We start from the raw sequence: 22,534 nt of genomic DNA, 5'->3' as shown, positions 1-22,534 counted from the left end.
TCCATGGTTTGTGGTAAGTTGAGACCCCAGAGCCCAGCAGGGTAGACACTCACATGAAGGAAAGACACATTCTATAAACACTCCCCGGCAATGTCAATACCCTGTGTTTGGCAGGAATGGGCAGTTCTTTGCTAGTACAGGGGAAGGCACTTTAGTGACAGATGTGGCTATCATGAAATGCTGAAAAGTTTCCAAAATAAGGCCTTTATGCCTTACTGTGGCAAATTGCCCACATCTGTTTTTGCCTGTCTAGAAAACATTTCCTTTTCTTCTGACATTCCTTTGTGACCCTCCTCCCATCTGTCTGCACCCCAGTATCCCCACCCTATGTGGGACCAGTAGAGCTGACCTACCCCCTCCCCGGATTCCTGAAGAGCATGCCCCACCCAGCCCTGCGCTATCAGCACAGTCCATCCCCGTCACTGGGATTGGTCCAGGGTTGCTCACATGACCCAAGTCTGTCTAATCAGAGACAGACCCAAATACCTGTATGTACTATTGGAAAAAAGCAGCCTCCTTGTCCAGCACAAAGTGCTACCCATAAGGCTGCTGTAAGCTAGAGCTGCTGGACGGCCATGCAGAGAGGGCCTGCGCAAAGGCAGCTTGCTCCAAGGGATTCACTGCTGAGGGAGAGGGAGCCTGGACCCAGCAGCGCCTGAAGACCTAGCCCCGGGCTTCCCAGTTGAAATGAACCCCTTCCCCTCAGCCTCCCATTTTTTAAGCCACTTTGAATTGAGTGTCTACCACTAGCAACTAAAAAGCCATCTTACCAGGATCTGCCATGAAATCGACAAAGAACAAGGGGGTCTGATGTCTAAAGAGAAAGGGAATAAAAAGTAAAAAAACAAACAAACAAAAAACTAAACAAATATTTATTGAATAAAATGCCACAGCAAATAAACCACTGAACTAAAAATACCATAGAATTTTAAAAATTTCTATAGTCCTTTAGCATTTTCATAGAACTTTTTTTAAAAAATGGCTTAACAGGACAAGTTCTTTAAAACAGTACAATAGTATCAAGTGCAAAGAGTAAAAGCACTTCACAGGAGTCAGCCGTGGATGCTATTCCTTTAGACTTTTGAAAAAATGCTCTTGACTATAAAATTAAGGTTGTTCTAACTTTGAGAGTCCATTATTGTCCAATGTTGCTGTTCTTTTTGATAAAAAGCTAATAAAACAGAAGAGCTTGCTCTGTTTTGGATATTTCTCACCCCCACTCTTGTTTCAAATGAGTGGAGAAATAAACAGCTTCTCCCATTTCTAAAAAAAAAAAAAAAAGGAAGAGATAAAAAACAATCAACATTTGCCCCAATTTGGGCCCTTGGACACAAGATCCTTGGGTCAAGTCAACCTTGGGGTCCCATCACCAGGCTCCAGGGGTTCAAACTGCCAAAGTCAAGTCTGCCTCACTGGGGATAAGGGATGAGCAGCCAAGTTGCTGAGCAGGGCAGTTCTCACAGGGCCACTGCAGGGCCCTACAAACAAGTGACAAGGCAGAGGACACATCCAAGGAGTGCTGACTACCTAGCACCCTCTGCGTCGTAATCCCAGCAGCATGTATGCTCCAACAACCCTCCAAAGATGACTGGGAACAGGTTCCGTCAGCCCGTCAGCCATTCCTGGTAGGGCCCCTGCAAGCCTGCAGACTTCATGGCCGGCTGGCGTCACCGCTGGGGTTCTGTGTCAGTGGTCTGTTCCGTGATGAGAGGAAATGGTCAGCTCTAGGGCTTCTGTAAAGAGCAGGGCTGAGATGTACACAGCTGAATAGGTGACATTCTTTGATAGTTTATTTTTAGCTGCTTGCTGTCACCATACCAGATTTGGGGCTACAGCAGTTTTACAGGTGAGGAAACCAAGGACACAAGAAGTTAAAATGGCTAAGTGGAGACAGGGCTGATGGCCCTTTTCCCTTTTCTTATTTGGATATTGTGCTTTCCCTATTGTTGCTTGTGTCCTCACAACAATCCAGGGAGAAAGGTAGAGCAAATAGTAACCCTATCCCAGTGGTCGGCAAACTCATTAGTCAACAGAGCCAAATATCAACAGTATAACGATTGAAATTTCTTTTGAGAGCCAAATTTTTTAATCTTCTTCTAACGCTACTTCTTCAAAATAGACTCGCCCAGGCTGTGGTATTTTGTGGAAAAGCCACACTCAAGGGGCCAAAGAGCCGCATGTGGCTCGTGAGCCGCAGTTTGCCAACCACAGCCCTATCCTAATATATACAGAGCCAGAGCCTGTAATGACCTAAACGTCCGGGCAGATGACTGAACACCAGGCTAGGGTCCCAGCTAATGCGGCAAAAGTCAGTCCTGGGTCCTGGCCGGCATGGCGGGAGTCAGTCCTGGGTCCCGGCCACCCGCAGTGTGGTGATGGGAGGGAGCTGTGGGCCCCGGCCACCCGCGGTGCAGCGGCGGGAGGGAGCTGTGGGAACAGAGCCATGCTGCCATCGGACTAACCTCTTGGTGCCTCCCCCCTGGCCCATAGGCCCGGGGAACCAGAGCCATGTTGCCATGGGACTGGACCCTACCCGAGGGGCCCCGGATTGTGAGAGTGTGCAGGCTGGGCTGGGAGACTACCCCGCCCCCCTCGAGTGCACAAATTTCCATGCATCAGGCCTCTAGTTTTACCAATAAAACAGCCCGAGCCCTGGCTGGGTGGCTCAGTTGGTTATGCTCTAACCGTTAGAGCATTGTCCTGATATGCTAAGGTTGCAGGTTCAATCTCTGATCAGGGCACATACAAGAATCAACCAATGAATGCATAAATAAGTGGAACAATAGATTGATGTTTCTCTTTCTCTCTCTCTCTCTCTGTCTCTCTTTCTCTCTCAAATCAATACATTAAAAAATAAAAAGAAAACTGAGAATAGATAAGTTTAACAGCTTATTCAAGATCACACAGCTAAAAGTGGTGAAACTGGGATTCAGACCCTTATCTTCAGATTCCAATTAATCAACTATTTCTTTTTTTTTTAATATATTTTATTGATATTTCACAGAGAGGAAGGGAGAGGGATAGAGAGCTAGAAACATCGATGAGAGAGAAACATCGATCAGCTGCCTCCTGCACACCTCCCACTGAGGATGTGCCCGCAACCAAGGTACATGCCCTTGACCGGAATCGAACCCGGGACCTTTCAGTCCGCAGGCCGATGCTCTATCCACTGAGCCAAACCGGTTTCGGCATCAACTATTTCTTGATGATTCAACACCAGGGAGGTGGGGGAGAAGAAACAGGTGGGTTTTTTTCAGTCCCTGTGATGGCGAGTTTCCGAGGGTAGTGCTGCTGATCCTGTAGTAACCTGGATCTATGGGTTATCATAGAACTTGAAGTAGTCTTGCCAACTTGACAATCCCATCACACACCAGCCTAGCTGATAAACACATTCCCAAGGTGCATCTCCTTGCAAGATTTTACTTCAGGAGCTGAGAGAACTGAACACTTCATCACCTGCCCTTCCAGCTTGGAGCGCCCATCTGACAAAACGCTAGCCAAAGAGGCTGGTTGGGGAGGATGGAGAGAGGTCCTGGGAAAACCTCACTTACTTGATAGAAAGGGCAGACTCCGCCAATGAAGGAACTCAGTTTGTCTCCCTTCACCTGCTTTGGACGTAGCTGGTGCAGCCAGAGTCACAGCACCTTCATTGTGGTTATGAGGTGACAACTGATCGGCTCCGGATGGCAATGCACACAGCAGGTGGCTGGGCTGTGATGGCGCCAGAGGGCCTGCAGGAGCCCCGGCATCTCCAGCTTCTGGTTAGGCCATAAAGTCAACCCATCTGTCTAAGCTGGTATCTGCTTCGGGTTTCATTACTTGACAGCCAAAGCATCCCCACCTGATAACAGAGGGCTGAGAAGGAACTCTATCTCCCCTTAGGGAAGCTGTAAGGAGGCCAGGCACCTACGTAAGTGATGTGGTGGCTCTACAAACTGCCCCCGCTCCCCGCACCATGGCCCTGAGGCCTTGCAATGCTCTGCGAGGGGCGTGGTCCTCCTCAGTTTGGCTTAGCTGCACAGGAGGCAGGCCAGTGTGGCTCCTCGAAAGACTGCTTAGTTCCCATAAACCCAGCTTAGAGTCTTGTTTCCTTTTTTATTTTTAAAAAATTTTAGTTATGTTATCTTTTGTTTTAGGGCCAAAATTCCATTTGTATCATGAAATAAAGTGGGCAGTTCCTCTCGCCCTGTGCTTTGGGTTATTTAACAAGAGAGGCATCTGTCTCTTGAGTTTTGAAGCATTCACTAAGTAAAAAGGCTTTCTGCTGACAACTATTTTCTTAATAGCATAACACACGTCTTTTTCACTTTCATGCTCCAGTTTTTCACAGTATAATTGGAAGAGCCACATGACTCAATGAACCAATATTCTCCAAAGACCAACGAAGTTAGGAACTCGTGCATGGTTGGAAAAATCTATTGAAAGTACAAGATAGACCAGTGGGTTTTAATGTAACAAAGTACTGCAGGTCCCTGACCGCGCCTTTTTGTCCCAGCACGGATGAGATGCCACAGGCACATGCGCTCGGTGAGCTACCTGCGGTGAAACTGGCTTCATGCCCCATTTTGCTTAAAGTCTCGGAACTTAGCGATGACTTGAAGTGAGAACTTGCTAACGAAAGTTCACATTTCAACTGGCCGTTAAGAGCTACACTTGCCGAGCTCGGTGCTCTAGCACAAAGCAGGCCTGGCCATCTGCGAAGGCACCTCCTCGCCTCAAGCACCGGCCCAGAGCAGCACACAGCAGGACGAGCGCAGGCGCACAGACAAGGACTGCCCACCTCCTCAGGGAGACACTACAGATCTCTGCAAAGTGGGGGACAAGGCCACTCACTCCTTCCATTTTGTATTGGAAACGTAATTACTTCTCCTGAAAGTATGTTCTGTATATCAACAGGTAATTTTGTTCTTTTTAAATGAATATTTTTCAAATTTCTGTTATAATTTCCATTTTAATAATTATCAATACACTGAAACCACATAAACAAAAATTCTCCGAAAGACTCATCATTTTAAAGAAAGTAAAATGGGACCTGGGAACAAAAGGTTGAGCACTGCTGCGTGGAGAGCGCAAGGGTCCGAGCGCCTCGCCTGGGAGCAGCCCTGACTACCATCTCAGCCTCTCCAGGGGCCAGCCCTGACTCCGTCTCTGTCTCTCCGTGACCCACAGGGGGGGGAGGAGGTGGCCAGGGGTCTCTCTGTGGCTGCTGGCGGTGGTGGCCTTGGGCGGTGCTCGAGGCTGCGCCTGTGGCAGAGCATATGCAGCCGGAAAGGCATGGACACAGAGGTGTCAACCTCAATAAGCCAAACAGACCAACATTTCTTCTTTCATCTCCTTCAAGACTGACAGCGATTAACACAATGTCTGAGAAGCCTCATGCAATTGCAGGGATACCCATGAGGCTCAGGGGCTACTCTGTAGAAACCAAACTCAGCATCTCAGTCCTGAGAGCACAGACTGGCACACCGCAGCCCTAGGGCCAAATCTAGCCCACTGCCTACTTTTGTAAATAAAATGCTTTGGAACTCAGCGACACTCATTTTTGTTTGCTTATTGTCTGTTGTTTTCACAGCACAGCACCAGAACTGAGTGGTTACAACCAAGACCACACGACCTGCCTCATCTGAAATGCGCTGTCTAGCCCCTTATAGAACGTTTGCCGACTCCTGTTGTAAAGTCATTTTACATCTCGGGTAAGAGGCTTTTAAGTTACCTGATTTGGATCTGAGTCCCTTCCCTGCCACTTGGTGCTGGGACTTGGCCTCATTCTCCCTATTGCAAAATGGGGCTAGTGCCTGCTTCCCTGGTGGCTGTGAGGGTCCCTGGCCCAGAGCAAGTGCTCGGGGGGTATTAGCTACACGATTAATTCAGCAAGGGCTGAAATGAAGCACAAAGGGTCACATCCCACTTGGAACTCAGATTCAAAAATCCTCAAGGACAAAATCCAAGCATAAACAGAAATCCCCTTGGGAACCCTTTAGGATAGTGGCCCATTACAGGCATGAGGTCACGGCCCCGCTGGTCCCTCCAGCAGCTGAATGTCAGATGGAGTGCTGTCCCTGCACAGGCCCCAGGAAAGGCTCAGCCTGAGGAACAGCTCCAAGCCTCAAGCTCAAGACTTACATGCGAGGTGAACAACAGGGACCAAGACAGAACATGGATATTCCTCCTTCCTCCCAGAAAAATATTTTAATTTGAATTTCTGTAAATTAATGAACATCTTTTTAAAGGAACTAATCAGTAGCTACCTCATAGAGTTGCCATGACAACAAAATAATTGTCGTGTGGGTGGACGAGAGCAATAGTTTTGTTTGAAACTGCACAGTAAATCCCCATGTGATGCCCGATGTGCATAGGGAACTATGCTTCTAACACTGTTGGGGTGAGGGTATTACTTGTAAAAATCGCCCGCATGGAGAAGGTTAGGTTATTGCATTGATAGGTATTTACCTGGAAGAAAACCAGTAGTTGATGAGGCTGGACATCGCCACGTAGGACACGATGATCATCCCTGACACGGAGAGTGACACAAAGCCCAGGACACAGAGGACGCAGAGCAGCGCGACGCCGCCCACAGAGAGGACCAGCCCTGGAGGAGAGCTTGGTTAGCGGCATCATCTCACACAGCTGCCAGCTGCCAGACCCTGGACCGTTGTGTTTAAAAAAGAGTTAACTCAAACTTTTTTAAGCGAGAAAATACATTTTTCATAAAGTGGGATCCGTTAGGGAAACGCAGTACCAGCTACCAGGGAGGGCCGGGCTCTCCGAGCAGACATGCCCGAGGCTGATGCTAGTTAAGCATTCACCATGATCTGGGGCCTCCTGGAGCTTTAGTTCAATGCGTCTGTAAAAAGGGTAAAATGATAAATGCCTCCAGGGGCTGACCTGACAACACATGACTTGCCACATGTGTGATGGACGGTGGCAGTTTCTGTCTGCCCAGCTTTTCCTTGCCCCTCATAGCAAAATCCCCCTTTCCAATGTAGGACTAACAACATGGCAGAGGATGGCTGGCCGACACCCTGGCCCTTGCCTTGGGAGTAACAAGCAGCCCCAGACTCATCCCCATGGCCTTGGTGATAGTCTATAAACATAGAATCTAAACAATGTGCTGCCTTTTCATAAGACTTACAAAATCCTAGGTCAGTGTTCTCTGAAGTGCAGCCAATAACCACTGTATCAGAATCAGAAGCACTGGGAGGCTGGCTAAAAATTCAGATTTCTGGCCCTAGCCGGTTTGGCTCAATGGATAGTGTCGGCCTGTGGACTGAAAGGTCCCAGGTTTGATTCCTGTCAAGGGCACATGAAACATCATTGATGTTTCTATCTCCCTCTCCCTCTCCCTTCATCTCTGAAATATATATATATATATATATATATATATATATATATATATATATATATATTTTTTTTTTTTTTTTTAATTCAGTTTTCTGGACCCTACCCCAAACCTCATCTCTGGATGAGACCTGAAGTCATAATTTTCACACAGCAAGACTCATGCACACTCCAGTCCGAGAACCACTGCTCTAGAGGCTTTTGCACATGCTGTTCCTCCTGCCTAGAAAGCCCTTCCTTACCCAAAGGAAACAAAGTTATTACACATCTTCAAGCCCTGCCTTCTGTAAAGCTTTGTATTATACCACCAAAATGAAGGGAACCCCATCTTTCTCTCTAAATTCACTTTGTTCCAGTACTCATTCATCCCTCCACCATTCATTCACTCGCCCACCTGCCCATCAGTACTTACTGAATGACCACTCTGCCAGAAGGCAATTAGCTCGTCGCCCACCATGCCTACCCTCTTCAAGTATAAACTGCCTCGTCCAGTCCCCAGGGCAGGGAAACAACTCCAGGTGCTCTTGGCTCTGAGAAGTCACAGCAGGGACTGCAGGTGACTGCCTGACCTACTGCCAACCATCCCTTTGGCTAGTATGTTGTGGCTTGTGATCTGACTGAAGAGGCAAACGAAGCCAAACAGATCTGCTTTCTCGGCAATTCTAACTTAGCATCACAGGGAGAAGTTGAGAGTTGGCACTGGAACTTCAGGAGGAAAGGGGAGAAGGGGAGCCTCAGTATCCCGCAAGGCGGCAGCAGGCAGCGAGCGCTCCGTGACTGGCTGGCGTGAGGGCCTCTGTTGGACAATAGTCAGCATTCACGGAGAGGTTACCCTGCCTGTGGACTGTGCTAAACACTTAATGAAATGTCCGTTTCAATCCTCACGACAACCCTCTGAGACAGCATGTTATCTCCCTGTCTGACAAATGAGGACTCCGAGGCTCAGTGAGGGTCCATAACTTGTCCAAAATTGCACTGGGAGTGCAAACTTTAATGCAGACTCCGGAGTCTGTGTTTCAACTACTCTGACAAGCGGCCGTGGTCCACGTGATGCTGACAAGAGTAGGGACATTTGACCAGCGTTGCAGATGCCCAATAAACAGTGTTCTCCCAACTGAGTCATTTTTCCAAGGGGGCAAATAACTGAGCAAGTACCTTCCAGTAACATGACTCCCACAAAGGCAGCCAGGGAGGTAAGTACCACGAGGAACAGGAAGAAGCCAATAGGAACGGCCGACATTACAACAAACACCAGCAAGGTGAGGGCCGCAAAAGGATGGCAGTCCAGGTACTGGCCCACTGGAGACTTCATGAAGGCAACCACCTGTGGGCAGAGAAGGAAGAGCCAGGATCGGATGCACGTCTGACGCCTGCGCTGCGGGAGGCACAGCAGCCGCACGCTGGAAGGCTCCTAAGGAAGAACAATAACAATCCTCCCCAGATGGGGACCCTCACACCCACAACCGAAGGCAACTGGGAACACATGGCAAGTCTGTGGGCCCCACCCAACCGCGAGCCCTGTGAGGGAGGAAGGGCCTGTGAGCAGACTGCACAGTTGAGGCCAGAGGCAGAGGTCAGGTCCCAGCTCACCCAGATCACCTGCTTGCTGGAAACTCAGCATCTTGGCCCTGCCCCAGACCTCAGCGTCAGATGCTGCTGGTTAACAAGATGCCCGGCTACCCGGCTGCTCTGTGCACCCACTAAAGCAAGGGGGGACTAAGGCGTCACCTTGAGCCACGCAGTTTCCACGTGGCACAATGGAGGCAATCAGAGCTAAATCCCTTCTCTCCATGTCAAATGCTTTCAACGACTGCCACCTTGTTAGGAAAAGAGCCTTTACGTCATCAACCTGGACATCACCGTTGGCCACAGCCAGACGGCTACTGCAGCTTGTGCTGCGTCAACAAGCGGTTCTTCTTCCTCACCAGGAGCAGGGACCTTGTGGTCCAGCTCAATAGAGGAGTACTGCTCTCACTCAGAGCCCGCCCAGGATGGACCTCTCTCTCTGTAGGCCGCACGCCAGCTCTCTCCTGGAACTGACATGCTAGGTCCTGCTCCCTTGCAAGGTCCCATCATTCCAGAACTCTTCCCAGTAAAAACTGGTCCTTCCTCTGTCTCATCCCGTACAGTCCTGCAGGCCGGCAGCTGAAATGAAGACATAATTCAAGCTACAGTGGTCACAGGCAGCACGGCCCAAGCCTCATGTGCCTCTACAAGCAGCTGTGGCTTGTGATCTGACTGAAGAGGCAAACGAAGCCAAACAGATCTGCTTTCTCGGCAATTCTAACTCAGCATCACAGGGAGAAGTTGAGAGTTGGCACTGGAACTTCAGGAGGAAAGGGGAGAAGGGGAGCCTCAGTATCCCGCAAGGCGGCAGCAGGCAGCGAGCGCTCCGTGACTGGCTGGCGTGAGGGCCTCTGTTGGACAATAGTCAGCATTCACGGAGAGGTTACCCTGCCTGTGGACTGTGCTAAACACTTAATGAAATGTCCGTTTCAATCCTCACGACAACCCTCTGAGACAGCATGTTATCGCCCTGTCTGACAAATGAGGACTCCGAGGCTCAGTGAGGATCCATAACTTGTCCAAAATTGCACTGGGAGTACAAACTTTAATGCAGACTCCGGAGTCTGTGTTTCAACTACTCTGACAAGCGGCCGTGGTCCACGTGATGCTGACAGTGATTCAATGGTGGAAGTTGAGCAGGCTGCAAGACAGGAGGCGGCTCAGTCTGACGGGGACCCAAGTGCAGGACTCCCTCTCCTAAACCAGAAGAGGCCTCAGGAGAACTCTCACCCTGCTGGGCACAGAGGGCACACTGCCCACTGGCTACCCTGCCCAGCTGCTCCTTTTGATAAAAGCTGCCAAGTGTTGGCTCTGCAGCTTCTCCAGCAGAGGGAACGGAACGGTGCAGGAAGCCCCCTGGCTTACACTGCCCAGCTCTGCCCTCCAGGACGCAGCAGGAGTCTCCTGGGGGCGGGGGGGGGGTGCGGGGGAGGCTGAAGGCCAGGGACGAGGCCATGAGAGGGTCCCGGAGCGGGCTGGCCCCTTGAGCTGTCCAGGCCCAGTCGCACAGATCCTTAGTAAGCCCCCAGGCCTATTGACCAGCTGATCAGTTCTCCCTGGTTCTTCCTCGGTACAGTCCAGTGACCACGCGAGAGGGCGGGTGAGGGTGAGCTCCAGGTGCCAGCATGGTCGCTGTCAAGCACCTGAAATGTGGCTTGTGTGACTAAAGAACTGGGTTTTTAATTGACTTTAAATTTAAAAATTGAAATTTGATTCAGTCATTGGAAAGTTTTAAATTACATTTCAAATAAGTCAGTTATGTCTCAAATAAATTTTCAACTGAAAATTTTATGAAATTTGAATAGAAATAAAGTATTTCCAATAAAAATTTAACATCTGAATTGAATGTTCTGAGTATATGGAAAAAAGGATGTAAAATATCTTACTAATGATTTATACTGATTACTGGTTGAAATTATGTTGTTTTTGGATATACTAGGCTATATAAAATATATTATTAAAATTAATTTCACCTGTTTCTTTTTATGCTTTTAATGTGGCTATTAGAAACTTTAAAATTATATACTTGGCTCACTACCATTGGAAATTTAAAAAAAAAAAAAGGAAGAAAAAAATAGGAAGCAAAGTGCTGGCTTTTGAGCAGGATTGTGAGCAGAATAGTAAAAAAAATAATCTAAGAAGGATGGGCCTGGCAGTCCTATGCAAGAGGCCATTAGGGAGACTTGTGGGAAATGGGACAGCCCACGCTGCTAGCCCGGTAGCTGACGGCCCTGAGGGGGCGGCAGAGGAGATGAGTATGGAAGCAGATGACAGGGAAACTTCGAAGGGACTTGCTGGGGATCCAGGAGAAAAGCAGGACTGTGCTACTTCAGTCCTTAAGGAATCTACTTTTTTCTTAGCCTCTTCTGCATCTGGGGCCTACAATTAATATTAATTCAATAAACATTTTAAAAGAAACTACTCTGCCTCAGGGCTATCTGACACACATCAGGGCTTACCCCACTGATAATCCAGTCCTCTGGCCCAGCAGCGGCCACCAACCTTTCAGACCTCGCGGACCACCAGTTGGTGACCGCTGCTCTAGCCCAAATCCAGTCCAACGACCATGGCTGAGGACAGATGAAGAAGGGAAGAAATGCCAGGAGGCCAGAGTTCATATGCTGTAATGTCTAACTCAGAGGTGGGTGAAAATATGAAAGAAGACACACCATATGCCTGATCAAGTGCTCAGTCAAGGCTGGCTAGTATACATCTCTCCAGCAGCTGGATTGGCAGAACTGCCTAGTCACTGAAATGGGTGCAGTACTTGCCCTGCTTTTGTGACTATGCACAAAGCAGCAAACCTTGTCGCCTAACACACACATTCCCAGCCGAGGTCACACTCGGTGACACGTGCCTTCTAGTTTCTGCCACTGAATAACTGTCCTTTTCATGACCCGTTTAGTGCCACCTTTCCCCCCACACTTTCATGAGTGTGATTTTTGTTGTTGGTGGTGATTTCACCATTTAAAATGGCACCCATGTGTAAGAAGGCAGCGTTGTGACTTACAGAGAAAACAAATGTGTTAGATAAGCTTCATTCAGGCAAGAGGTATGGTGCAGTCTGCTGTGAGCTCACTGTTAATGAATCAACCATACAGCTTAAGCAAGGTGTCTTTAAAGAGAAATAGCAATACAACAGGTATGTATTAATCATGGATGGAAGTGCTATGACCAGGAGTTTGCCAGAACCTAATCCTGTATTTCCCTAGGAGCAGAGGTCCAGGATTTGCTAATTCAGTGCTGGAGGTAACTTTATAGGATACAGCTAATACATATAATGAGAATAAAGTGTAGAAGGTAGATGAGTTAACTTTTAGTAACAAAAGTTTCAGCCTGCTGCTTGTCCAATGGAAAGAAAAGCTGTCCAGCCGTAGCCGGTGTGGCTCAGTGGATAGTGTCGGCCTGCGGACTGAAAGGTCCCAGGTTTGATTCCGGTCAAGGGCACATGCCTAGGTTGTGGACTCAATCCCCAGTGGGGGGGATCGGTGATTCTCATCATTGATGTTTCAATCTCTCTCTCCCTCTCCCTTCTTCTCTGAAATCAATAAAAATATATTTTAAAAAAACAAAAAAAGAAAAACAAAAGCTGTCTAAATCCAGAGTGCTGAAGCATTGGGACAAGTCGAGAAAGGGTCTCTATAGAGTGTATTACTCCAGATCACAAAGTGGTATCTTCTCTGATGGATCACAGTGGGGCTGTGCTATCTAGCAAAGAGAGATCACAAAACAATTCATTACCCAACATGCACATTTTTATGGGCATACTAGAGGCCCAGTGCATGAATACGTGCACGGGTGGGGTCCTTTGGCCTGGCTGACAATCAAGGCCTATCAGGGGACCAGCTGGCTGGCTGGGGGGAGGGGCTGAGGGAGGTTGGCTAAGTGGGGGGTGTGGAGGGGCTGCAGGAGGTTGGTCAGCCGGCCCCCCCATCAGAGCTGATTGGGGGGGTCCAGCCAGGTGGGTGGGGGAGAGGCCACGGGAGGTTAGCTGTGGTAGCGCACTGACCACCAGGGGGCAGCTCCTGCGTTGAGCATCTGTCCCCTGGTGGTCAGTGCGCATCATAGCGACTGGTTGACCGGTCATTCCGGTTGTTCCAGTCATTCGGTTGTAAAGGTCGCTTAGGCTTTTATATATATAGACTAAAGGCCTGGTGCATGAAATTCGTGGACTCGAGGGGGGGTGTCCCTCAGCCAAGCCTGCACCCTCTCCAATCTGGGACCCCTCAGGGGATGTCCGACTGCTGGTTTGGGCCCAATCCCAAAGGGCCTAAACCAGCAGTCGGACATGACAACCCTCTCACAATCCGGGACTGCTGGCCCCTAACCGCTCACCTGCCTGCCTGCCTGATTGCCCCTAATTGCTTCTGCCTGCCCGCCTAATCACCCCCTAACCACTCCCCTGCCAGCCTGATTGACACCTAACTGCTCCCCTGCCAGCCCGATTGCCTGTAACTGCCCTCCCCTGCAGGCCTGGTCCCCCCTCCCCCAACTACCCTCTCCCCCCTGCAGGCCCGGTCACCCCCAACTGCCTTCCCCTGCTGACCTGGTTGCCCCTAACTGCCCTCCCCTGCTGGCCATCTTGTGGCGGCCATCTTGTGACCACATGGGGGTGGCCATCTTGTGCGAGGGTGTGATGGTCAATTTGCATATTACCTCTTTATTATATAGGATTCCCCGGAAAAAAGTCTAGAAGGACATACAACAAAATGTTAATAATGCTGTATCTGGGAGCTGCTATTATTTTCCTGACAAAATGCTGAAAGGCACATAAAAGAAAGCTATAAAGATAAATGCAGGGAAGTGAAATATACTATCTGAAGTCCCATCACCATTGAATAGCTACTGAACCCCTGGTAAGTGGCTAGTTCAAAGTAAGATATGTTAGTAAAATGCACACTGGATTTCCAAGACCTAGTATAAAAAAACAGTAAAGCATCTAAACAACTTTTTTCATTAATAATTTTTATAATGATTACATGTTGAAATGATATGTTGGGTATGCTAGATTAAATAAAATACATTACTAAAATGAATTTCATCTACTTCCTTTTAATTTTTAAATGTGCCACTAGAAAATTTTACCATTTTTTTAATACTCACCCATGGATATATTTTTCTATTGATTTTTTTTTTTTTTTTGAGAGAGAGAGAGAGAGACATTGACTAGTTGCCTCCCATATGCACCCCGACCCGTGATCAAACCCACACCCTAGGTATGTGCCCTAACGGGAATCAAACCCACAACCTTTTGGTGCATGGGAAGACGCTCCAACCAATGGAGCTACCTGGCCAGGGCAGCCACTAGAAAACTTTAAATTACATCGGTGGCTCACATCACATTTCTATTGGACACTGGGTTTCTGATGGAATACAGAACTCAGACCTCCAACTTTGGCCCCCACATCTTCAGGGAAATAGATAAGCCAAAATTAACAACAAAGCTAAAGAAACCCTGGTATCTGTGACCTAGACTGAGAGCAGCCTGTCCACATCCAGTGAAGAACTGCATTGTGCAGGGGGTGGTCCTGCAGCTGATCTAAGAGGTGAAATTGGATGTGTTGTACGTGTGACTCTCAGGAAGTCTCCTGAAATTCATGGTGGCTTGCAAGTCTTTCTTCCCCCTCTCCTCCCTCCTACTGCCTGGAATGCGGATATGATGGCTGAGGCTAGCCATCTTGGACAATGAGCTTGAAGGTCACAACTTAGACATGGCAGAGTGGTAAGCTACAAAGATTCCTGACCTACCTCCAAAGTTTTTCTACTTGAGAGATAGCTTTCTATGGGGTTTAAGCTAATGTTACCTTGGGATTTTCCATTACGCATACTGATTGGAAACTGACCTTCGAGTTATTCTGGACAGATTCTATGAGCAAAGACAGCTTCCTCTGCAACTCCTGCAAGTCCTTTGAGATACTTGGGGTGTCCTCTTTGGCCATTCTGCAACACACTTTAGTCTTTTAGGGATTAACTCTTCCACCAGCTGAATCTCTCGTCGCCCTGTTTCTTGTCACTGGAGGAAACAAAAAGTTTCTTAAACCATCAATGGTCTTAGCAACTGGCCCAACAATAGCTTCTACTATCTTCACACATTGATGGCGGGTAACAGATGGAGGGTAACTTGGCAATATCTATTAAAATTTCCAATTGTACACACCTTGATCCAACACTTTATTTTTCCAGACACATGAAGGAAATAATAAAACAGGCATATCACAATGTACCAAAAAGATGTGCAGTGAGTGTATCCCTGATTATAATATACTAAGGCCCGGTGCACAAAATTCATGCAGTGGGGGGAGGGGGGGTCCCTCAGCCTGGCCTGCACGCTCTCCAATCTGGGACATCCCTCTTGCAACCTGGGACCGCTGGCTCCTAACTGCTCACCTGCCTGCCTATCTGATCACCCTTAACCACTCTGCCTGACTGCCTGATTGCCCCTAACCACTCTGCCTGCCTGCCTGATCTCCCCTAACCCCTCTGCCTGCCAGACTGATGCCCCTAACTGCTCTCCCCTGCCAACCTGATCGCCCTTAACACTCTCCCCTGCTGGCCTGATCATCTCTAACCCTCTACCCTACCAATCTGATCACCCCTAACTGCCTCTGCCTGCCAGCCTGATCGCCCCTAACCACACTCCCCTGCCAGCCTGATTGTCCCTAACTACTATGCCTTTGCCCCTGCCACCGTGGCTTTGTCCAGAAGGGCGTCTGGAAGACGCCTGGTCTATCCAGTCTAATTAGCATATTACCCTTTTATTAGTATAGATAATTAATAGCAAAACAATGGAAAGCAGCTAACTGTCCATTAGTAGAAAACTGGTTAAATAATGACAAATTCATACAACGGAGTGTTGGACAATCATTAAAATGATAATGTAGCTATTAGTGACATGAAAATATGCCTATAAGTAAGAAAAAAATTATAAAAGACTTCATGGTTACATACATATTTTATGTACATATTCCATAGTAAAAGGTCTAGAAGGACATCTAACAAAATTGTATGGGTGTTATCTCTGAGAGCTTATGTACAAAATACTGAAAAGAAGATAGAAGAAGCAAGAAAGCTGAATGTACTATTTCAAGTCCCATTGCCCCCCACCCCCAAGAAAACCTTTCTCAAACAATGGTGGCCAATTTCTGCATTTACTACTCACACCACACTGGCTGGCTCCCAGCTGCGCTGCGCCAGAACCATCCTCAGATCTCCTGTGCTTAAGCCTCTGCCTCTTAACCAGGCGCCAAAGGGGAGCCTGACCAAGATTACACTGACAGCCTGGCATTCCCAGGATGCCCCCATCTCACATATTTATTTTTTATTGAATATCCCACACGTGTAGGGGTAGCTGTTAATATCTACAGGGTCTAGTGGCACTTTAAAGCGCATTTTAATCGCCGCGGCGGGAGAGCCTCTGCTAGTTCTGAGCAGCAGGACCCTCGCCCACAGTGGCCTGGTCCCCACGCATGCCCTGCCTCTGAGAGGCGGCTGGCAGAGGTCTTGAATTTGGGAACTTCCCAGCACCTATCTACCCTAATCTCATTTCTGCAACCCACAGAAACAAGCCCAGCTCCCCTAACTGGTCTCCCGGAGCCTGGGAACTCCAGGCCACCAGGACCGGTCTGGGGAGCTCCTCAGGGCAGCGGGCGCGGGTGGGAACGCCGCGGGCCAGGGCCGCCCGTGCCTCCTGAGCCTTCCCCGCGGAGCCAGCGCACAGAGCCACCCGCCCCGCCATCGGGGGCAACTGCTACCCAACCGTACCCCGGGGCTGGGGCCGCGGCGGGCTTACTCAGGCCCCCTCCTCGCTTCTCTCCACCTCCGAGAGGCTGGGGGTGGCGCCCAGGGGACAGGATCCCAGAGGAGGGGCGTGGTGCCTGCGGGGAGGCGCTCGGCCAGAGGACAGACCCGGAAGGGGAGCTCAGGGGGAGTGGAGGGCCCTCCATGACTTTGGGGGGCTCTGCAGTGACGGGAGGGGGTTCTCGGAGAGAGAAGCGGGACCCGTGAGACTCCTCAAACAGGTTTCGCAAGTCGGGCGGCGTCTCGGGATGGGGTGGGGCTGGCAACCCTTTCACTCAAAACTGGCAGGTGTGGGGCCGCGTGGGGAGTTGAACTCTCGGGGTCCAGGCCGCGAAGGAGTACACTCACCTTCTCCCCAAACTGCTGCCGGCGGCTGCGGGCCGGGCACCCCAGGGCCTTCTCAAGCCGCGCCCCAGGCTCCTCCACCCGCCTGCCCCGCAGGGGGGTCTGCCAGCGAACACCCGGTACCCTGCGCCCGACCTGCGAATTCTCAACTGGTCCTCGCGGCGCCGCTAACCGGCGTCTGCAGCTGGAGCCCAGGGAGGAGCCAGAGAAGGAAGGGACGCGCAGGCGAGGGCGGAGCGTGCTGCCCGCCCCGCCCCGGGCCCCGCCCCGCCGCGCTCGGAGCCCCGCCCCAGGCTCTGCCCCAAGCCACGCCCCGCCCCGCTCAGTGCTTGCTCCGCGCCTGCGCCTGCGTTGCCCTGGGCAGAGTGCGTTGCCGCCCACCTACTCCAAGCCATTAGGAACCACGAGGACCAGTACCGAGAGGTTTACAGAGGAGGAAACTGGCTCACAGAGAGTCGCCCTTCTTATTCTCCGTGGAGACGCGAGAGTGCTCAGGCTATCGGGGGAACAAGCGCACAGGAAGGTCTTCTGGAAGCATCTCTGGAGCTCAGGGTATTTGGAGTAGGATTTCGGTTGGAAGATTTTAAAGATCACTTCTCAAATGCAAGCGTCCTGAGCTAGTATCTCCGTTTTTTACAGACGAGAGTCTAAGCCCAAGTCCCTCGGTTCCAGGAAGAGCCAGCACACGTGCTTCCTGGCCTGGCAGACCTCCCAACAGGGTTGACTGCGCTGGAAAGTTCTGTGTTGAGGGGCCTGTCCTGCATTGCAGAAAGTTTAGCAGCGTCCCTGGCCTCGACCCCCTAGAGGCCACTGGTACTCCCCTTCCTCACAGTTGTGACAACTAAAAATGTCCCCAGGCATTACCACATGTCCCCTGGGGGTGGTTGAGAGCTGCTGCCATGGAGAATACTGGTTAAGACCATGGGCTTGGAGGGGGGAACACCACTCCTGGGCTCTGTCCCAGGGCTGCCTCTCACTGTGTGACCGGGGACCAGTGATCTCGCTGAGCCTCAGGGTTCTCTGTGAAATGACAGACCTGAGAGCTGGCCTGCTATTGCACCATTAGTTCTCAGGACTTTCCCTCCGGGACCCATGCTGGTTATATCTCTTCTGTGGCCTATGGCCATAGCACCCTGGAAATAACTCTTTTTTGTTCTTGTTTTTTAGTATTATAGATGTCTCCCAATCCCCTCATCCCCCTTTCCATCCCCTATTCACCCCTCCCTCCAGGTCTTCACCACCCTCTTGCCCATATCCACGAGCGGTTCATATCTATCCTATCTAATAAATGAGCAATATGCAAATTGACTGTACCTCCGCTATACCCACAAGCCACGCCCACCAGCTGATCAGGAGCGAGTATGCAAATTAACCCAACCAAGATGGCTGTGGCCACGGAGAGAGCAGGAGGCTTGGGTTTCCCCGGCAATGGAGGAAGCCAAGCTTTCCACACACCCTGGCTGGCCTAGGCCTCCACTCAAGGCTACAAAGTTTCAATTATAGAAGATAAATAAATCCCAGATACCAGGACCTCTGCTTGGGTTGCCAGGGGGCATAGCCAGCCTGCAAACCACCACAGGCCCCTCGCCCAGGCTGCCCCATGCCCCAAGGGAACCCCCACCCTGATCCGGGACACCCTTCAGAGCAAACCAGCTGGCCCCCACCTGTGCACCAGGCCTCTATTCTATCTAATAAAAAAGTAATATGCAAATTGACCATCACTCCAACACACAAGATGGCTGCCCCCATGTGGTCAAAGATGGCTGCCCCCATGTGGACACAAGTTGGCCACCACAAGATGGCCAGCAGGGGAGGGCAGTTGGGGGCAATCAAGCCTGCAGGGGAGGACAGTTAGGGGTGACCAGGATGGCAGACGAGGGAAGTTGGAGGTGTCCAGGCCTGCAGGGAAGGGCAGTTGGGGGGGACCCAGGCCTGCAGGGGAGAGGAGTTGGGGGGGACCAGGCCTGCAGAGGAGGGTAGTTAGGGGTGACCAGGCCTGCAGGGGAGGGCAGTTAGGGGCAAACAGGCTGGCAGGGGAGCAGTTAGGCATCAATCAGGCTGACAGGGGAGTGGTTAGAGCAGGGGTGGGCAAACTTTTTGACTCGAGGGCCACAATGGGTTCTTAAACTGGGCTGGAGGGCTGGAACAAAAGCATGGATGGAGTGTTTGTGTGAACTAATATAAATTCAAAGTAAAGGAGCGGAGGGGAGAGCAAGAGAACCCTCCGCTCTTTCGGCTCCGTGGGCCAGATAGAACAGCAGAACGGGCAGGATCCGGCCCACGGGCCGTAGTTTGCCCACAGCTGGGTTAGAGGGTGATGAGGCTGGCAGGCAGAAGCGGTTAAGGGCAATCAGGAAGGCAGGCAGGCGAGCAGTTGGGAGCCAGCAGTCCTGGATTGTGAGAGGGATGTCCAACTGCCCGTTTAGGCCCGATCCTACCGGTAGGATCACGCCTAAAGGGGCAGTCGGACATCCCTCAAGGGGTCCCAGATTGGAGAGGGTGCAGGCTGGGCTGAGGGACACACACCTCTGTACATGAATTTCATGCACCGGGCCTCTAGTATATATATAAAAGCCTAATATGCAAAGTATCTCCTCAGCAGTTTGACTGACCTGGAGTTCGATTGCTTGCTATGACATGCGCTTACCACTGGGGTGTGGGGGCAGTGTGGAACGAAGGTAGGCCCCTGCCAGCAGCTGCTAGGGACCCTACCCATGCTTGAATTTCGTGCACTGGGCCTCTAGTAAGCATGTAAATTCTTTGGTTTCTCTCTTCTCGTCTGGAAAATAGCTCCTTAGGCAAGGAGAAAGCAGCCAGGGTTGCAGTGGGGCTGGCTGTGAATAATTCAGCACCTTGCTGAAACAGGCTCCAAAATATGTATTGGTGTTACTTCTACCAACTCATGTTTCTTGAAGTAAATCAGGCTGGTCTATAGAAAAATAAGCTTGGACTAATAATAAAAATAAGCTAAGGGATCAGGCTCTAATTCCACAACAGCAATGAAAGGGGAGCTAATGGTGGCTGGGGATTGGAGGACATGGACAGCATCCCTAAATTGTGATGTTTAGGTCAGTCCTGTGTGACTTCCTGCACTTGGCTCAGCTGCAATCTGATGGGTGTCCCACCCAGGAAAAGGTTTTTGTTGTTTTGTTTTAGAACAATACTTTACAACCATTATTGTCTGGTGAGTACTGTTTTGGAAAGCTGAATTGGGACTAGGGTGCCATCTAGGGGTGCCTCTGTGAATCCCCCTATTCCTTTCCCCTCTGTCATCTTTGGAGGGCCAGCCCCGTTTCACTTTTCCTTGTGTATCAGCTGCCTCCTCCACCACATTGTTTATCCCATGATGGCAGGAGTTGTAGCATCTCTCCAAACGCGGCTGTTGATGACCATTTGATGGGTCAGTGAAACAATCCCATGTGCAGTCTCTCCTATGCCCCTGCAGTGTTTTACGCTGGCTAAGCAGCCATCTCAGACCTGCCAGAACAGGACAGAACTAGGCTCTGAATAGGATTGTGTGAAAAATTTCCCACAACAGATAGAGACCCTACACTGTTCACACCACAGAGATGCGGACAACCTAGGCCCTAGTGGACCCCTTCTCTCCATATTTCCAGTTTCAACACATAAAGATGCAGGACCCCTGGTTTAATTCCAGGTAAGCATAACTTTTTAATATTAGTATGTTCAGTTGTTAAATGGGACATACTTATACTAAAAAATTCTTTGTTGTTTACCTCAAAGTCTAAGTCCAAAGGCACAGTCCCTTAATGCCACTCACACTCCCTTCCTGGATCATTGCTAAACACCCTCTCTGCCCTGTTGCAAGTTTCCTTCTGCCTGACTGCCCCTCCAGCAAAGGGGACACCAGGACACGGTGGTCAAGCCCAGGCTTGTATCTGGGCACCGCAGAGGCCTCTCCTTTCTTAGCAACAGACGCGGAAGCCGGGTCATAGCGCCTCCAATGTTAACAGCCCAGGGAGGGGGCAGAGACGAGTTTGTTTGCCGGGGATATTGTTTTGGGGGTGCTTCTTCCCCATTCTCTGTTTTAATATGTAATTCTGCTTCCATTTTCCCAGTGAGCTGGGTGTGTTCCTGGGAGAGATCCAAGAAGAGAGCTCAGTGGGATGGCAGAGGGGCCGTGGCAAGGGGAGCTGGAACCGCAGCCCAAAGCCCAGCAGAAGCCCAAGGCTGCCTCTTGATTCTCTAGGTTCCCTTTCTCTCCTCGTCTACCAGGGAGCTCCTTGGGGGCTGAAGGCTGTGACCTCATAGAGGCAGCCCTGTGAACAGAGTTCAGAACATCTGGAAAATTCCATTGTCTGTGTCATCCTATGATGCTCTAAGGAAGTGTGGATTTCAGACCCATGGGTAGGAGAGGAAGAAACAGAACTCCTTATTCCTTTTTTAAAAATAGGTCCAACGAGAATGTACAATATGAATGACATGGATTGCTCATCTCCAGAGGTATGTATGAATTCTAAAATATTTTTATTTTTCTTAACCCATATTTTCAACATGTAGAGACTGGGGAGTGGGTGGGAAGGGGATGTTTCAATCACAGGCCAATTGCCGTGTGATTCCCCGACTGAGTGAGTGTGCTAACCACATGTTTATGTTGTGTCCTTTGAAGTATGCTTTTTGCTGAATTAGGCTTTTTTATCCAATCCTCAAATTTTACTGGGAAAATTTAACCTGTTGTTCCCTTCCCTCCTCTTCCCTTCTAAGGCCATTAGACCATATATTCCATCCCACAGTTGCCAACACTGGCTGCACATCAGAATATCCTGGGAATCTCTTAAAACATAGAGATTTGGCCTCATTCCCAAAGATGCTAATACAGAAGGTTTGGAGTGTGGCCATGGAGTCTGTCTTTTTAGCTAAGACTCTAGTGATTCTGCTATAGCAGGTCCTCAGGCAAGCTTTTGGGAATGGCCTGTGTGAGGATGTGCAAACATCACAGGTGGTCTGAAATAAGCCACATAAAACTAACAGTTCTACCCAATCTAGGTGCCAGATTCTTGGTTGTAAGACCTAAGATTCAGTTGCTCTTTTAATGAAGTTTATTTGAGCCCTAGCCAGTGGATAGAGCATCAGCCTGCAGACCGGAGGGTCCTGGGTTCGATTCCTATTAAGGGCATGTACCTCGGTTGCAAGCTCCTCCCCTCCCCAGGCCCTTGGTCAGGGGACCTGTGGGAGGCACCCAATCGATGTGTTTCTCTCACATCGATATTTCTCTGTCTTTCCCTCTCTTTTCCACTCTCTGAAAATCAATGGAAAAATATCATTGGGTGAGAATTAAAAAAAAAAGATTTTTATTTGAAGCAGATTTAAAAGCTAGGCCAAGGGAAAGATTTCCACTGACCGCAAAACCTTGCTTGCAAAGGTCAGTATCTGCTGTACATCTGGGGCCCTGAAGGAAGCGTGAATGACTTCATGTTCCTAAACAGCTGCTGCCCAGACCCAGCCTGGATAGCAGAGCACCTGCTGG

The 22,534-nt window shown here is 49.8% G+C and overlaps 2 protein-coding genes across 13 annotated transcripts in view; one reads left to right on the top strand and one right to left on the bottom strand.

Moving 5' to 3' along the window:
• Positions 1-851: 851 nt before the first annotated feature.
• On the bottom strand, positions 852-17,242 carry LDAF1 (lipid droplet assembly factor 1). 11 transcript variants are annotated; one of them, XM_080680175.1, is made up of 5 exons: positions 17,050-17,242; positions 14,709-14,917; positions 8,494-8,662; positions 6,451-6,644; positions 852-1,694 (listed from the first exon to the last, which is right to left on the bottom strand). In XM_080680175.1, exons 2-5 carry the CDS (start codon positions 14,841-14,843, stop codon positions 1,668-1,670), a joined length of 525 nt encoding a protein of 174 aa, XP_080536301.1. In that variant the 5' UTR covers positions 14,844-14,917; positions 17,050-17,242; the 3' UTR covers positions 852-1,667. The 11 variants fall into 11 exon arrangements, with proteins under 11 accessions (XP_080536301.1, XP_080536306.1, XP_080536305.1 ...); XM_080680180.1 differs by having other exon boundaries at positions 6,451-6,589; XM_080680179.1 differs by having other exon boundaries at positions 14,748-14,917.
• A 4,238-nt stretch (positions 17,243-21,480) lies between these two features.
• The window catches only part of DNAH3 (dynein axonemal heavy chain 3), a gene marked incomplete at its 5' end in the record, with an annotated part of 199,493 nt that continues 198,439 nt past the window's right edge, over positions 21,481-22,534 (top strand). For both annotated transcript variants that reach the window (XM_080680101.1, XM_080680100.1), the window contains one exon: positions 21,481-21,510. In XM_080680101.1, coding sequence (XP_080536227.1) covers positions 21,481-21,510 — 30 coding nt within the window. The remainder of the gene's footprint in view (positions 21,511-22,534) is intronic.

Source organism: Plecotus auritus, assembly GCF_963455305.1.
Source record: "Plecotus auritus genome assembly, chromosome: 7".
Classification (NCBI taxonomy): domain Eukaryota; kingdom Metazoa; phylum Chordata; class Mammalia; order Chiroptera; family Vespertilionidae; genus Plecotus; species Plecotus auritus.
This window is presented reverse-complemented; position numbering and strand designations above follow the sequence as displayed.

Coding starts and splice junctions, on each gene's coding strand:
- LDAF1 (XM_080680170.1), bottom strand. CDS start 14,843: ATGGCCAAAGAGGACACCCCAAGTATCTCAAAGGACTTGCAGGAGTTG. Junction 8,663..14,708: donor GCGTAATGGAAAATCCCAAG/GTAACATTAGCT, acceptor CTCTGCCCACAG/GTGGTTGCCTTCATGAAGTC. Junction 1,264..6,450: donor AACTACTGGTTTTCTTCCAG/GTAAATACCTAT, acceptor TTTTTTTTTTAG/AAATGGGAGAAGCTGTTTAT.